Raw genomic sequence first — 16,457 nt, 5'->3', positions numbered from 1 at the left:
TCTCTTGATTTTTCAATTCTTTCTTCAATTGTGATTTTTCAATTTTTCGATTTCTGGATTTTTCAATGTTTCAGTTTTGGATTTTATTCACTTTTCCGATTCTTCAATTTTCTTTCCATTTTTCAGTTTTTCAAGATTTCAGTTTTGAATTTTTTCACTTTTTCGATTTTTCAATTTTCCTTCCATTTTCAGTTTTTCAGTATTTCAGTTCTGAGATTTTGCAATGTTTCGGTTCTTCAATTTTTCTATTTTTTGATGTTTCGATTTCTCGGTTTTTCAATTTTTCGATAGGTATTTTAATTTTTCAATTTTTAAGTTCTAGATTTTCCGTTAATTTTATTGTTTTCCTTGATGTTTTGATTTCTCGATTATTCGATTTTTCAAGTTCTCGGTTTAGATTTTTTGGTTTTCCCATTCTTCGATTTTTAAATTGTTTAATTTTTAGATTGTTCAATTTTTCGATTTACAGATTTTTCAATTTTTCGGTTTACCGATTTTTTTCATTTAAAATGTTTCAATTTTCCAGTTATTAAGTTTTCAATTTTTCAATTTTGGTGTAAATTGAAAACGGTATTAATAATACATTTAGGCGAATAAACTAATAGACCGGCTTGATAAGCCTTGTTTGCTCTACAGTGTCTAAATTGTGTTTGAATAATATAATAATTATCTCGAAAGAATACGAGAAATGATTATTCTGCAGAGCTTGTGTGAAAACCGTAAGCCCACTAATTTTTTTGTATCCATTTTCCTTTGTTAATCCTGTATATGTACGTTGTTTTAGATTCAAAGTGATAAAAAATATAACGTGACGCAACATGTCAGAACGACTCTTCATGTAGAAAGGAAGAAAATGTTTGAAGTTTCTAAAATTAAACAGCAGACCATACATGAATCTGTTGCATCTACTTCCACAAAAGATGAGCAGTTTCAGTTTAATTTCGATTTATGTAAAATGATGATCCAGTCCAATATACCTTTAAAAAAATTGGAGAAAGGTCCTCTTCAAGAATTCCTTGAAAAACACTGCAATCGACTTATTCCGGTTGAAAGTACTCTCCGAAAAAATTATGGAGGCCCAGTGTTTCAGCAAGTTTACAACGAAATTAAACTTCGCATTGGAGATAATTATTTATAGTTCGATGTCGATGAAACAACCGGTAGTTGTGGAAGATACGTGGCAAGTTTAATTGTTGGTATCTTAAATGAAAATTTCCCTAGTCGAGGGTATGTAGTAAGTTTGAAAATGTTAGATAAAACAAATGGCAATACGATTACCAGATTTGTAAATGACAGTCTTACGTCACTATTTTTGCCAAATAAAATTTTATTGATGATCTCGGATGCAGCTCGTTATATGTTGAAAGCAGGGAATAATCTAAAAATATTGTACCCCAATTTAATTCACTCTACTTGCATTGCCCAGGGTTTAAACAGAGTGGCTAAAGGAATACGTTTGCAGTTTCCTACTGTTAATAAATTAGTGGCAAATGGTAAAAAGATTTTTGTTAAAGCCCCACTAAGGGTGCAATATTTTAAGGAAAAAATTCCAAATATACCATTGCCCCCAGAGCCGATTATAACGAGGTGGGGAACATGGTTACAGGCCACATTTTATTATGACAAATACATCAAAGAATTTGAGGAAGTAGTTACGGAGTTTAGCGAAGATTCTTCTCAATCGATTAAAGATTGCATAAATATTTTGGAAAACAAAGATTTGCGACAAGATCTAGCTTTTCTAAGAAGCAATTATCAATTCGTATGTGAGGTAATAGAAAAATTAGAAAAACCCAACATGTTGTTGGTAGATGCCATAAACTTAGTGAAATAATTTAAACAACAAGCAAACGCAGTAAGAGGTGATATTGGTACTAGAGTATCTCAAAAACTTGACGAAGTGTTAAATAAAAATGCAGGTTTCGGTGTTCTTCCCGACGTTGCTCGTGTTTTACAAGGCCAGAAGGTGGAAAATTTGGAGTTAGATTCAACATTAGTTGCCAAATTCAAATTTGCCCCAACAACGAGTGTGGATGTTGAACGCACATTCTCCAATTTTAAACACATTTTAAATGATCGACGAAAAAATTTTACAGTGGACAACTTGGAACATATTACAATCATAAATTGTTTTAAAGAAGACTGAAATACGTGTGTAAAATAGAAAGTCTAGGATTATTGTAATAATGTTTTATCCAAAGTACTAAGAAGTGTTCTTTGATTTGTTCTTGTTCTTTTTTATTGAAAATGTTGTGCTTATTTAAGCGCTTATTCTTAAAGATGACAACCACACCTACTGATACGAATTCACACACATAAGACATGTAACATTCAAGCAGCACCTCCTTTGTGGTCGGGCTGTAACACCGTAATCAAAGCCATTTAATCTAACGCGACCTGGAACTGCCCCAATATGTGCCGTTTGTTTTTGTGACAGCCCGTCGTACTGGCCCAATATTGCGCCAAGACAAAACCGGCCATTCCTCTCCAGAAATGTGCACGACATCATTCTCCTTTTTGTTCCCACGAATGGATTCTCATTACCCCCGACCTCCCGCAAAAACCCTCCCATAAATCAGCGGAATCCCCTTTCGCGCAAATCGCTCGCAAATAAGGCAAACACACCTCGGGGTTGTCCTGAAGGGGCCTGAACCCATAATCGCGCACTTACGCCCTTATCGTACACACACGATTTTATCTCACGCTTGTTCCGTCTTCGTACGCGCCTCCAATAAAAGAAAAATTGGACGGTAGAACGTCTCTGGTTTCTGAGGTACAGTCCAACAAATGCTGCTTCTCTGTAAAATTATAAAATTTGGTTTTGCCGAATATATACTTTTCCGTGATAACCCCTATGGAGTTTTTAGAAAAAAAAGACACTTGGGGTTCCTGAGAAGATTCGCCTTCTTTAAAAAAGGACAGAGAAGCTTTCACGTTCTTAAATAAGACATTTCGTCGCATGAGAACTTGTTTGATCTACAGACCAGAGCGCACTCAGGCTAATATCGACTCTAGGCGATTTATCTATAATCCGACTTTCGTTAGAGCTGCTCTGATACACATCTGCTATGCAGAACTAACCCGTTTCGACCATCTGGTCGGACTTTACAACGAATAAATGAACAAAATTTTTGAACATTTTAATTTTACAATAGTAGATGGAAGATAAATTGTATATCCTCCGTTTATGGTTTATGAATCCGTGTTGAGTTTTTACCTTAACGCCAATATTTTTGGAAAAAAAATCAAAATTTTCTAATCGAATAAATGTTATTTAATAAATTTTATTTTTCGATGTTTTAATGACACGATTTCTCAATTTTTGTCCTCTTCAATTTTACGATTTTCAAATATATACTCGTATTTCTATTTTTCAATTTTTCAAATTTTGACTTTTCTAAATTTTCAGTTGTCCGATTTCTGAACTAATCCTTTTTTTACATTTTTTCAGGTTTTTTGATCTTTCAATTTTTCGCATTTTCGACTTTGCTTTTTGAGTTTTTCGATTTCTCACTTTTCCAATTTTTTAATTTCTCAATTTTTTGGATATTTCTTTCAGTTTTGGGATTTTTCAGTATTTGGACTCTTCGATCCTCTGATTTTTCGATTTCTCGATGTCTCCCTTTTAGAATTCTTTGATTTTTGGATTTCTGGATTTTTTAATTTTGCGATATTTTAATTGTTGATTTGTAATTGTAAAATTTTAGATTTTTGAATTTTCAGATTTCTCAATTAATCTATTTTTGATTTTCCCATTTCTCGACTTTTCCAACTTTCGATTTTTCAATTTTTCAGTTCTTTAATTCTCTCATTTTTCGACATTGCTTTTTTGGTTTTTCGATTTTTCAATTTTCCAATTTTTTAATTTCTCAATTTTTGGATATCTCTTTCAATTTTGGGATTTTCCAGTAATTTGATTCGTCGACTTTTCGAGTTTTCGACTTTTATTTTTCGGATTTTCAATTTTCCTATTTTTCCATGTTGTAATTTTTTGAAATTTCAAAGTTTTAGATTTTTCAAATTCTCGAGTTTTTAGTTCTTCTATATTTCAATATTTCAATTTTTCGAATTTTTGAATTTTAGATTTTTCAATTTTTTTTCTTAAAATTTTTTGATTTTTCGATTTTTTAATTTCTCGATTTATCGAATTCAGATGTGTCGATGTTTTGATTTATCAGTTGTTCAATTTTTAGCTTTTCTTCTCGGCTGTCCATTCCTCCATTTCTCAATGTTTCACTTTTTGAATTTTTCGATGTTTCGATTTTTGGATTTCTCGGTTTTTCGATTTTTTCGTTTTGGGTTTTTCAATTTTTCGATTTTCCAATTATTCGATGTTTCGATTTTTCAATTTTCAATGTCTTAAATTCTGGAGATTAGGTTTCTCGATTTGTAGATTTTTCAGTTTTTCGATTTTAAAATTTTAGACTTTCGAATTTTAATTTATTTTTTTATTTTTTAATGTTTTAATTTTTTTCTCGATTCTTCAATTTTGCGATATTTTAATTGTTCAATATTTTAAATTTTAAATTTTTGGATTTCTGGATTTTTCGATTTTTCAAATTTTGACGTTGCTAAATTTTCAGTTTTCCGATTTCTCAATTAATCAATTTTTGATTTTCCCAATTCTAGACTTTTCCAACTTTCGATTTTTCAATTTTTCAGTTCTTCAATTCTCTGATTTTTCAACTTTGCTGTTTTGGTTTTTGGATTTTTCAATTTTCCAATTTTTGGATATTTTTTTAAATTTTGGAATTTTCCAATATTCTAGTTCTAGATTTTTCAATTTCTCGAGTTTTTAGTTCTTCTTCTGATTTTTTCGGTTTTTGAATTTCAAGGTTTTTCGATTTTTTAGTTTTCAGTGTTTTAAACTCTGCAGTTTCGATTTCTCAATTTGTCGATTTTTTGGTTTTCCGATTTTTAAATTTTAGATTTTCGAAACTTCATGTTTGGATTTCTTGATTCTTCAATTTTGCGGTTTTTTATTTGTTCGTTGTTTTAAATTTTAGATTTTTCAAATTTTAACATTAGTAAATTTTCAGTTTTGTGATTTTTCAATTAATCTATTTTTGATTTTCCCATTTCTCGACTTTTCCAACTTTCGATTTTTTAGTTTTTCAGTTCTTCAATTCTCTGACTTTTCGACTTTGCTTTTTTGGTTTTTCGTTTTTTCAATTTTCCAATTTTTTAATTTCTTAATTTTTGGATATTTCTTGCAATTTTGAGATTTTCCAATATTTTGATTCTTCGACTTTTCCATTTTTCGAGTTCCGGATTTTTCAATTTGTAACTTTTTTCTCGACCTTCCATTCCTCGATCATCTGATTTTTCGATTTCTTGATGTTTCACTTTTTCAATTTTTCAGTTACCCGATTTTTCAATTTTTCAATTTTTAAATTCCGCAGTTTCGATTTCTCCGTTTGTCGATTTTCAGTTTGTCAATTTTTAAATTTTAGATTTTCAAATTTTTATTTTTTGATGTTTGGATTTCCCGACTTTTCAATTTTACGGTATTGAAATTGTTCAGTGTTTTAAATTTTAGATTTTTCGATTTCTCAATTTTTTGATTTTTCACATTTTGACGTTGCAAAGTTTTTTTTCTCAATTAATCTATTTTTGATTTTCCCATTCCTCAACTTCTCGAAATTTTGATTTTTCAGTTCTTCAGTTCTTCAATTCTCTGATGTTTCGACTTTGCTTTTTTGGTCTTCAACTTTGGGATTTTCCAATATTTTGATTTTTCGACGTCTGGATTTTTTTATTTTTATTTTTCGGATTTTCAGTTTTTCGTTTTTTTTGGACTTTGGATTTGTCAATTTTTCGACTGTTTTATATTTCGGTTTCTCAATTTTTCAATTTTTTGGATGTTTTAAGTTTTCAATTGTTAAAATCCTAGATTTTTTCAAATTCTGAGGTTGCTAAATTTTGAGTTTTCCGATTTCTCAATTATACTATTTTTGATTTTAATTTTCCCTTTTCTCGACTTCCCGAACTTTCGATTTTTCAGTTCTTCAATACTCCCATTTTTTGGCTTGGCTTTTTTGGTTTTTTGATTTCTCAATTTTCCAACATTTTTATTTCTCAATTTTTGGATATTTCGTCCAATTTTGAGATTTTCCAGTTTTTTCTTCAGCTTCATCGACTTTTCGATTTTTCGATTTTTAATTTTTCGGATTTTAGTTTTTCGCTTTTTTAACACTAGATTTTTAAATTTTTCCACTTTTCAATGTTTTGATTTTTCAATTTTTAAAATCCTAGATTTTTCAAGATTCCGAATTTTTAAATTTTCAATTTTTCCAATTTTTCTTTCTTAAAACTTTTCGATCGAAGTTTTGATTGTTCAATTTTTCGATTTATCAGTCTTTCAATTTTTAACTTTTCTTCTCGGCTTTCCATTCCTCCATTCCTGGATCCTCTGATTTTGAAATTTCCCGATGTTTTAATTTTTGAATTTTTCGATGTTTCGATTTTTAGGGATCTCGGTTTTTCGATTTTTTAGTTTTGGGCTTTTCAATTTTTCGAATTTTCATTTTTTGATTTTTTGATATTTGGATGTTTATATTTTTCAATTTTGCGATATTTTAATTGTTCAATGTTTTAAATTTTAGATTGTTGGATTTTTGGATTTTCTGATTTTTCAAATTTTGATGTTGCTAAATTTCGACTTCTTCAAATTTCGATTTTTCAGTTCTTCAGTTCTCCAATTCTCCGATTTTTTGACTTTGCCTTTTTGGTTTTCCGATTTCTCATTTTCTAATTTTTTAATTTCTCAATTTTTGCATATTTCTGTCAGTTTTGGGATTTTCCAGTATTTTGATTCTTCGATTTATCAATTTTTAAATTTTTAACTTTTCTTCTCGGCTTTCCATTCCTCCATTCCTGGATCCTCTGATTTTTTGACTTCCCGATGTTTCACTTTTTGAATTTTTCCATATTTCGATTTTTAGAGATCTCGGTTTTTCGATTTTTTAGTTTAGGGCTTTTCAATTTTTCGAATTTTCATTTTTTGATTTTTTGATATTTGGATTTTTCAATTTTTCAATTTTACAATATTTTAATTGTTCAATGTTTTAAATTTTAGGTTGTTGGATTTTTGGATTTTCTGATTTTTCAAATTTTTATGTTGCTAAATTTCGACTATTCCAAATTTCGAATTTTCAGTTCTTCAGTTCTCCAATTCTCCAATTTTTCGACTTTGGTTTTTCGATTTCTCATTTTCCATTTTTTTATTTTCTCAATTTTTGCATATTTCTGTCAGTTTTGGGATTTTCCAGTACTTTGATTCTTCGATTTTTCGACTTTTCGTTTTTTTATTTTTCGAATTTTCAGGTCTTCGTTTTTTAAATTTTTCAACTTTTCGATGTTTTAATTTTTCAATTTTTAAAATCTAGATTTTTCAAGTTTCCGAATTTTTAAATTTTCAATTTTTCCAATTTTTTTTTCTTAATATTTTTCGATTTTTCAATTTTTTGATTTCACGATTTCTCGAATTGAGATGTTTCGATGTTTTGATTGTTCAATTTTTTTCCTCGATCCTCTAATTTTTCGATTTCCGGATGTTTTAATTTTTCAATTTTGCGATATTTTAATTGTTCAGTGTTTTAAATTTTAGATTTTTGGATTCCTGGATTTTTTGATTTGTCAAATTTTGACGTTGCTAAATTTTCAGTTTTCAAATTTCTCAATTATTTTTTCGACTTTGCTTTTTTGGGTTTTCGATTTCTCGTTTTCCAATTTTTTAACTTCTCAATTTTTGCATATTTCTGTCAGATTTGGGATTTTCCAGTATTTTGATTCTTCAACTTTTCGATTTTTCTACTTCTGGATTTTTCGAATTTTTATTTTTTGGATTCCCAATTTTTTTTAAACTTTAGATTTTTCAATTTTTAAAATCTAGAGTTTTCAGTTCTTCTACATGTATTTCAATTTTGCAAATCCCAATTTTTAAATTTATTAATTAAAATTCTAGGGATTTCAGTTTCTAGAGTTAGCAGTTCATCTATTCGAACAAGATGGCGACGAGTGAAGAAGTGTTTTCGGATTCTCAAAGAAGTGAATCGGAAATAAAGTGCGATAAATGCAAACAAGTGCTAAGAAGCAAGTGTACACGTTGTGTAGTTTGTGGGCTAACTTATCACCCTAGTTGTGCTCGTGAAAAAAATAAAAAAAAGGAAGTGTTTAGTTTCTTTACCGAAACAGAAATGGAATGTCTTCATCACAATAAAACAGCGAGTTCAGAGAGTACATCTGTCAAGATAGGAGATGAAGAAACTTCGATAACGGAAACAGTAATTAGTTTCCTAAAAAGCAACACCTTTTCTAGCATCTTACGCAAGGCAATAGAAGCAGCCACCGTCTCCCTGCGTGACGAAATTCGAAGTCTTAAACAAGAGCTTAACAATGTGAAGAGTTCCAATGTTGATATGATAAAAATGTTGACAGATTATCCCAAAAATAATTTGTTGAAGGTGCCCTCTTTCGATGTCGATGTGTTCTCCGATATATCTTCCGATGGCATAAACGATACAAACGAGTGGAAAAAAAAAGTACACTATAAAACATCACGCGATAAGAGTGTCCAAAACCGATCCGGCCAAAAAACTAATAAACAGCAAAAAATTCCGAAGGATAACAATAATAAATCCGTTTTAGACCCAAAGGTTATCCCGTTTATTCCATCTAATCCATCATTAAACGTAGCATCGTCGAACATGGAAAAAAATGAAAAAAATGAAGAAATATCTTCTCACAACGCCCTAAATGATGCCGAAGGTTTTCAAACTGTTGTCTCAAGAAAGAAAAAGCGTAACTTCATTCGAGGTAAAGCTTCTGCTACAAATGAAAATGATACGTTGATAAAGGCTGTGCCGCGAAATGGGTATATCTATGTCGGTAATTTACATCCAAACACGTCTGAAAACGATTTGAAGCTATTCTTAAAGTCTAAATTCTCTGATAAAGAAATTAGTGTTGACAAACTTCCTAAGAGGCCTACTGCCAAAAGCGTGTCATTCAAAATCACAGTGGAGAAAACAATTTTTAAGGATTTCTTCAAGGAGGAATTATGGCCGGAAGGAATTTTAGTGAAAAAATTTTACTTCTTAAAAAACGAAAAAGTGAATACGTCCCTAATGAATTAATAGAAAATTTCTGTTTCAAAGGGGCCAGTTTTCGAATTTTATTTTTAAACATACAGTGCATTAGAAACAAATTTAATATGCTTTTTTCAGAAGTGGAAATTCTAAAAATAAATTGTATCTGCCTTTGTGAACATTGGTTGAACCATATCGAAATCGATAATATTCATGTGCCCGATTTCAACACGGCAGCATTTTTTGCGCGGTCTTCAAAGAAGCATGGAGGAGTCATGCAGCTGATGCACCAAAGTATCCCCTTCAAGATTCTGTCTGATAAGGTATCAGCACTTTCTGCTGAGGTGGATTGCGAATTATGCGGCGTACTTATCACTAAGTTAGATTTAATTTTAATAACGGTTTATCGCTCGCCAAAAGGCGATTTTCATAAATTTATTGATACTATAGTCATTCTTGTTAATGAAATTCATTGCAAATCTAAATACGTCATAGTGGGTGGAGATTTTAACTTATTATTTGGCACTAATGATGCAAAAGCCAATTATTTTTGTAATCTTTTGTCTAGCTACGGCTTATATTCTACTGTCAGATTTAAAACGCGTTATAACAACACACTTGATAATGTGTTTACTAATATTAATTCAGATATGATAAATATAACACCTGCTAAACTTTATCAGTCGGACCATACTGGAATATGTGTAAATGTTACTCTAAAGGAAGCTGTATTCGATAACTCATTTATCCCTAAATATGTAAGGCCCATCTCACAGTTTGGGAAAATCATGTTTTTTAATTTATTACAACAAGTTGATTGGAGTTTCATTGATCAAAATTGCGACTTTAATGCGTCTGATTTGTTCTCGATCTTTATAGATACGCTACTATTGTATTATAATATCGCCTGTCCTGAGAAGAAACTATCGTGTAACAGATCCAAGGTCCATAATATAATTTGGTATACCCCTGATTTAAAAATCATGCGAGAAACTCTGCATCTAATATATAGTTCTTACAGATTATATGGGACTTTGGGTTTGAAAATAATGTATAATAACTTTAAGCGTAAATATGAAGAAGCTGTTAAAAAAGCTAAAATTGCAGCTAATAATGTCTTTATTAAAAACAATTCTAATAATTCTAAAGCTATGTGGTCATTAATAAACAGAAGTAGAAAACGTACTATTCATGAAACTACAAAAATTTCCTCTAACGAATTCAATTTACATTTCTCGAGCATTGCTAAAAATATTCTTAATTCCTTACCAAATACTAATCTTGATCCTGTTAAAATTATGATATCTGTTAATAACACGTCACATATGTTCTTTAAATTCAGGACAGTTAGTGAGGTACAAGTACGTGAGGCATTGAATAAATTAAAAAATAAGAGCAGTAAAGATATTTATGGGTTCAATGTCGACGTTATAAAATCAGTAAAGGATATACTAATTGCACCTTTGACCAAATTAATAAATAAATGTATTGTTGACTCGGTTTTTCCAGACTGCTTAAAATTGGCTTTAGTATGTCCAATATACAAAAAAGGTAATGTCAATGAAGTTGATAACTATCGACCAATCTCCCTTCTTCCAGTGTTGTCTAAAGTGTTCGAAAAATTAATGTTAGAACAAATCCTTGAATTCTTTATTAGTAATAACTTGTTTTGTACAAATCAGTTTGGATTTCGAAAAGGCTTATCCACTGAAAAAGCTGTTCTATCTTTTATTGATAATGTCGTTAAATCCTTTCAAGATGGTGAATATTTTGTGTCTGCCTTTCTAGATCTTAGTAAGGCATTTGACTGCATGTCTCATGAAATACTAATCCGTAAACTTTTTTTTTACAACTTTCAGCCAGATGCCACTAGATTAATTTCATCGTATCTTTTGAATCGATTGCAAGTAGTCTCTGTTGATGGTATAGTCTCCGATAAAGAACAAATCGCGTATGGTGTACCTCAGGGATCCATCTTAGGGCCTCTACTTTTCTTAATTTATGTGAACGATCTGCCATACTTTTTCCCTGATTTGTTTACGATATTGTACGCGGACGATACTACTTTTAGTAAAAAGGCAATGTCATCTTCATTAGTAATAAGTACCTACTCTTATGAATATATCTTCGCAAGCGGAACCTTGGTTTTTCGCCAACAAACTTTGCGTAAATAAGAACAAATCAGTTCAGATGGTATTTTCATTGAAGAAAGATAAGTATTTTGCGGATACGAAAAGTACTAACAAGTTTCTCGGAATTGTTCTAGATACTAAATTACTTTGGCATGAACATGTGGATTATATTGTTCACATCATTTCTAAAAATACTTATCTCTTAAGAAACTTATCAAATCATGTTGATCAAAATATATTAAAAATTGCATATTATGCGCTAATACAATCTCACTTAGTATATGGTATACTAATCTGGGGACACAGCGCCTCGTCACAAAACCTTTTTAGGCTTCAAAGAAGAGCTATTAGAATACTTTCAGGTATTGGTTATCGTAATGATTGCAAATTTTCATTTCAATCCTTAAATATTTTGACATTGCCCTGCTTGTACATCTATCACTGTTTTAAATTTTTAGTAAACCAAATTAATCAATTTCCTACACTGAGTTCTTTCCATGACTATAATACCAGGTCCACAAATTTGTTAATCGAAAATTTGAGAATAAACCGTTGCAGAACTGCCAGGAACTATTTCTGTATAGTGTTCTTCAACAAATTACCTCAGAGTTTCCGCAACCTTCCACCATCTCAATTTCTAAAAAAAATCAAGGATGTCTTAACCGAAAATAGTTTTTATAGTTTCAATGAATATTTTCAATATAATTTTGAGTAATTTCTTGTTTATCATGTAGCTAGCTCATAATCTACATAAGTATTGTATTGCATGGTTTTTATGTTTATTTTTACTATTACATTCTTGTAAACTTTGGACGAGTGTATAAACTTTATGTTTTTAGCACAATAAAAATTACTTACTTAAAAAATTACTTACTTACTTACTTACTTACTTACTATATTTCAATTTTTCAAAAATTTTCCGTATTTCTAAATTTTCGATTGTTCAATTTTTGGATGTTTCGATTTTTCAATTGTCCGATTGTTCAATTTACAATTAAAAAAAGACATTTGGGGCCCCCGAGAAGGTTTTACATTTTTAGAAAAGACATTTCGAATTCTCGAGAAGATTTCACAGATAATAGACAATGCGAGAGAACAAGAGAAAAAAAAGGAAAAAAAAACGAAAGGCCAAGTTTGGAGTCGAACCTGAGACGTTCGGTCTGCATTCCTGACTCGTAACCACTAGACCACGACCGGGATGCCTTATTCTAAGAGTAAACCGTTATTATACCGTGCATTATGTTTTTGCAAATCCCGATTATTTGAAAACCTAGAAAAATTCAGAAGGGGTTCCTAGTGGACGGCGAAAAATTTTTGCAAATAACTCACCTGGAGCTCGTCCGGAACGGATGCCCCCGCCGGAACCCGTAATCATCGCACTTAAACTCCTTATCGTACGCGCACGACTTCACCGCACAGTTGTTCCCGTCACCGTACTCGTACAGAGAGCTGGGCCCGCGGTGGATGTTGATGATCTCCGGACTCTGGACCCGCCTCTGGACCTCGCACTGGAAGCCGTGCTTCTGGTGGTGGCGCGGCGGGAACTTGGCCAGCTTCCGGTCCAGACTGAACTGACTCAGGTTGGTGGTGTCGAACTTGGGCAGCGTGCTGAAAGAGCGGTTCATCACCATGTGGGGGCCCTTGAAGGCGGCCTCCTTGGCGCAGCTGCACAGCTCGATGTCCACCGGAAAACGATTCGCGTTGCGCTCGGGGCTGAAGCGATCCGGCGGCCGGAACGGGTCGTAGGCCCCCTTGAGGAGAAAATCGGAGCTGCGCTGGCCCCCCAGGTTCTGGTTGCTTTCGTCGGGGAGCAGCGTCACGCCCACGTTCTGGTAGTCGCGGTAGTCGTTGTCGTTGGGCGTGCTGGCCTGGGTGTACTTGGAGGACTTCATCGTGGGGTCCTGCAAAAACGGTATCGATCATCGAGCTTTTTAATTAGAGCGACTGTTTTTTCGGCATCGGGGCGAGATTAATCACGCTTGGGGGAAAAATCGCCCCAACAATAACAATATTGTAAAGTTCGAGATCATGTTGTTTAAAGTTAAGTCGGGCGCAGTTCTGACTTCGGATTATTATCTTCGGGAAGTTGTAATTGTAAAAAGTTGGAAGCGTTCGATTCGATAAAATTAATTTCGCAAGCCCGTCGTTCTGTTGTTCTGGAGTTTTTAACTTTAGAACAAAGAGCGATCGGGAGATTCGCCGCGAGTTCTACTAATTTAATCTCAAGTTTTGGTAAGTTGCGTTTTGGCGCAGGTTCGGGCCTAAGCGACCGTAAATAAAAATTTGCGCCCGGACGCCCGCCTTCGTAAACATATTTTTAATTAATCGTCCTGACACTTCTGCGAGAAAATGAACTCGGGGGATGTTAACGAAACCTTTTTTGTTCGCATTGTACTGCATAATATAATACAATTATGACGCGAATATTTCGTGAATTAATTTGTGCTGGAAGTAGAACAATACGGCGCCCGCAGATACTGTCGAACGATTATGGGTCAAATTAATTCAAAACAATGGATAATTTAGCCGAGCTAATTTGATTTTCCCAGAGGTGGTGCAGCTTTTTCAATATTTGCCTACTAGAATCGCACCGACTGATTTAATGTTGAACATCCCCAAGAACCGGTTACCATAACCCTGTCGAAACTTCAAAGCTTTAAATACAATGTTTGTCATCATCCCACTCTACTCATTGAATTAGTTGGGAAGCTCTTTCAACGAAAAATAATTTTCCTTTTGAAAATGACCTGGATAGGTATAACTTGTATAAAGCAAATGTCATGGGACTCCACACAAAGCGGACCGAAATAAACTGGGAATTTGTGAATTACGCAGGTAATAGTGTTGATGATGTTATCGATAAATTTTATAAGGAGCTTTATTCAATTCCCGACGTTAATGCTCCAAAAATTACCCAACGAAATAGGCAGTTTCCGCCTCCAGGAATACCATGTTCCGGATTTCGAGATTCCTTCAAACGAACTTAAAAAAAAAACACAAGGGAGCCTCCAGTTTCAAATTACTTCACAAAGGAATCTAATTCAAATTAGCACAAAAACAAGACAAAGGAGCCCCGATTTTTTTAACTAAGACATCATGAATCATGGAAATTTGAGATTCTTTTAAATTACTTCAAAAACAAAATACAAAGAGTCCCCGAAATTCTTTCAAACTACTTCAAAACCCAAACACAATCAATGAAGATTGTTTCAAATTACTTCGAAAACAAGATCTGCAGGCGCCCGAGATTCTTTCAAATTACTTCAAAAACAAGACCCACAGGAGGTCCCCGAGATCCTTTCGAACTATGTACTTCAAAAACAAAACATAAAAGGGGTCCTCGAGATTCTTTCAAACTACTTCAAAAGTAAAACAAAGGGGTCCCCGAGATTTTTTCAAATTATCAAAAATAAAACACAAGCGGTCCCGAGATTATTTCAAATTACTTCAAAAACAAGGCCAACAGGGAGTCCCCGAGACTTTTTAGAACTACTTCAAAACAAAGCACAAGCGGTCCCCAAGATTCTTTCAAACTACTTCAAAAATAAAACGAAGGAATCTCCGAGATTCTTTCAAATTACTTAAAAAATAAGACCCACATCCACAAGGGTCCCCGAGATTCTTTCAAACTACTTCAAAAACAAAACGAGACGTACAGGGGGTCCCCGAGATTCTTAGGACTATTTCAAAAACAAAACACAAAGGGTTTTCGAGATTCTTTCAAATTACTTCAAAAACGAGAAACAAGAAGTCCCAGAGATTCTTTCATACTACTTCAAAAGCAAAAGACCATCGGTCCCCGAAATTCTTTCAAATGAATACATTTACAACAAGAACAAGAGACAAGATATCTCCAATCTTCCAAAAATTACTTCAAAGAAAGACTTTAAAAACAAATCACAAGCGTCCCCTAGATTCAAAAACTTCAAAAACCAAATCTACAGAGGGTCCCCGAAATTTTTTTAAACCTTTAAATTACTTCAAAAATTAAACACAAATGGTGACCGAAATTCTTTCAAATTACTTCAAAAACTAAACGCAAGGGATTCCTGAGATTCTTTCAAACTATTTCAAAAAGTGAACACAGGAAGACCCAGAGATTCTTTTAAACTACTTCAAACACAAAACGCAAGGGTCCCTAGGATTCTTTCAAACTACTTCAAAAACAAAGCTCAAAGGGTCCCCGAAATTTTTTCAAACTACTTCAAAAACTTTTGATTTCGGTTCTTATTTTCTTTACTTTTACAATTTTTTTATGTTTTAGTGTTCCCATTTCATAATTTTTGTTAACTTTTTTTTTTAATTTTTCAGTTTACGATTTTTTTCCTTTTTTTTTGTTTCTTCAATTTTACACTATGCATCCTTTCGAATTTTCATTTTCAAATTTTTCAATTTTCCGATTTTGTAACTTTTATGTTTTACTTTTTAGACTTTCCAATTTTTCCATTTATAATTTCACGAGTTTTTAACTTTTTTTTTCTTAATTTTTTTTAACTTTTCGGTTTTTCAGTGTCCTGATTTTATAATTCTTTTTTCAATGTGAAATTTTTAATTTTTTGAATGTTCAATCATTATTCAATTTACGATTTTTCGAGTTTTCAAGTTTAAATTTTTCAGTTATTCAATTTTCTACGTTTTGAATTTTTCAATTTTGTCGAGATTTCAATCTTTAATTTTTTAATTTTTCGATTTACAATTTCTCGTTTCAGTGCTTTATTTTTTCAATTATTCGATATTTCAATGTTCCGATTTTATATTTTTCGAAATTTTCGTTTCTCCAATTTTTTGAATTGCGGTTTTTAAATTTTTCATTTTTTTTGTTTCGAAAATTTTTAGATTTTGCAATTTTTCCAAACTTTCATTTATCATTTCTTCAAACATTCGATTCACAACTTTCGGTTTCGTCTTTTGTTTTTTTATTGTTACAATTTTTCGATTTTTCAGTGTTCCGACATTTTGTTTTTTCATTTAAATTTTTTTTAATTTTTGGTGTCCTGAATTTTTCGCTTTGCAACTTTCCGATTTTTCAATTTTTCATTTTTTGTTTCTTCAATTTTACAATACGCATTCGAATTTTCACATTTAAATTTTTCAGAGCTTCAAGTTTAAATTTTCCAACTTTTGAATTTTTCAATTTTCGGATTTGCAATTTCACGATTTTTCAATTTTTTTTTTTAATTCTCAGGTTTTCCGATTTTTTATTTTTTCGGTCTTTATTTTCTTTTTTTTTCAACTT

General features: G+C 32.0%; 1 protein-coding gene across 1 annotated transcript in view; it reads right to left on the bottom strand.

The window, feature by feature from the left end:
* The window catches only part of LOC135136917 (dipeptidase 1-like), a 385,862-nt gene that overhangs the window by 331,790 nt on the left and 37,615 nt on the right, over positions 1-16,457 (bottom strand). Inside the window, exon 2 of the mRNA XM_064066396.1 lies at positions 12,551-13,122. Coding sequence (XP_063922466.1) covers positions 12,551-13,113 — 563 coding nt within the window. The 5' untranslated portion in view covers positions 13,114-13,122. The remainder of the gene's footprint in view (positions 1-12,550; positions 13,123-16,457) is intronic.

This window comes from Zophobas morio, unplaced genomic scaffold (genome assembly GCF_036711695.1).
Source record: "Zophobas morio isolate AGI-343-1 ecotype UQ-CSIRO unplaced genomic scaffold, CSIRO_AGI_Zmor_V1 ptg000028l, whole genome shotgun sequence".
Classification (NCBI taxonomy): Eukaryota; Metazoa; Arthropoda; class Insecta; order Coleoptera; family Tenebrionidae; genus Zophobas; species Zophobas morio.
This window is presented reverse-complemented; position numbering and strand designations above follow the sequence as displayed.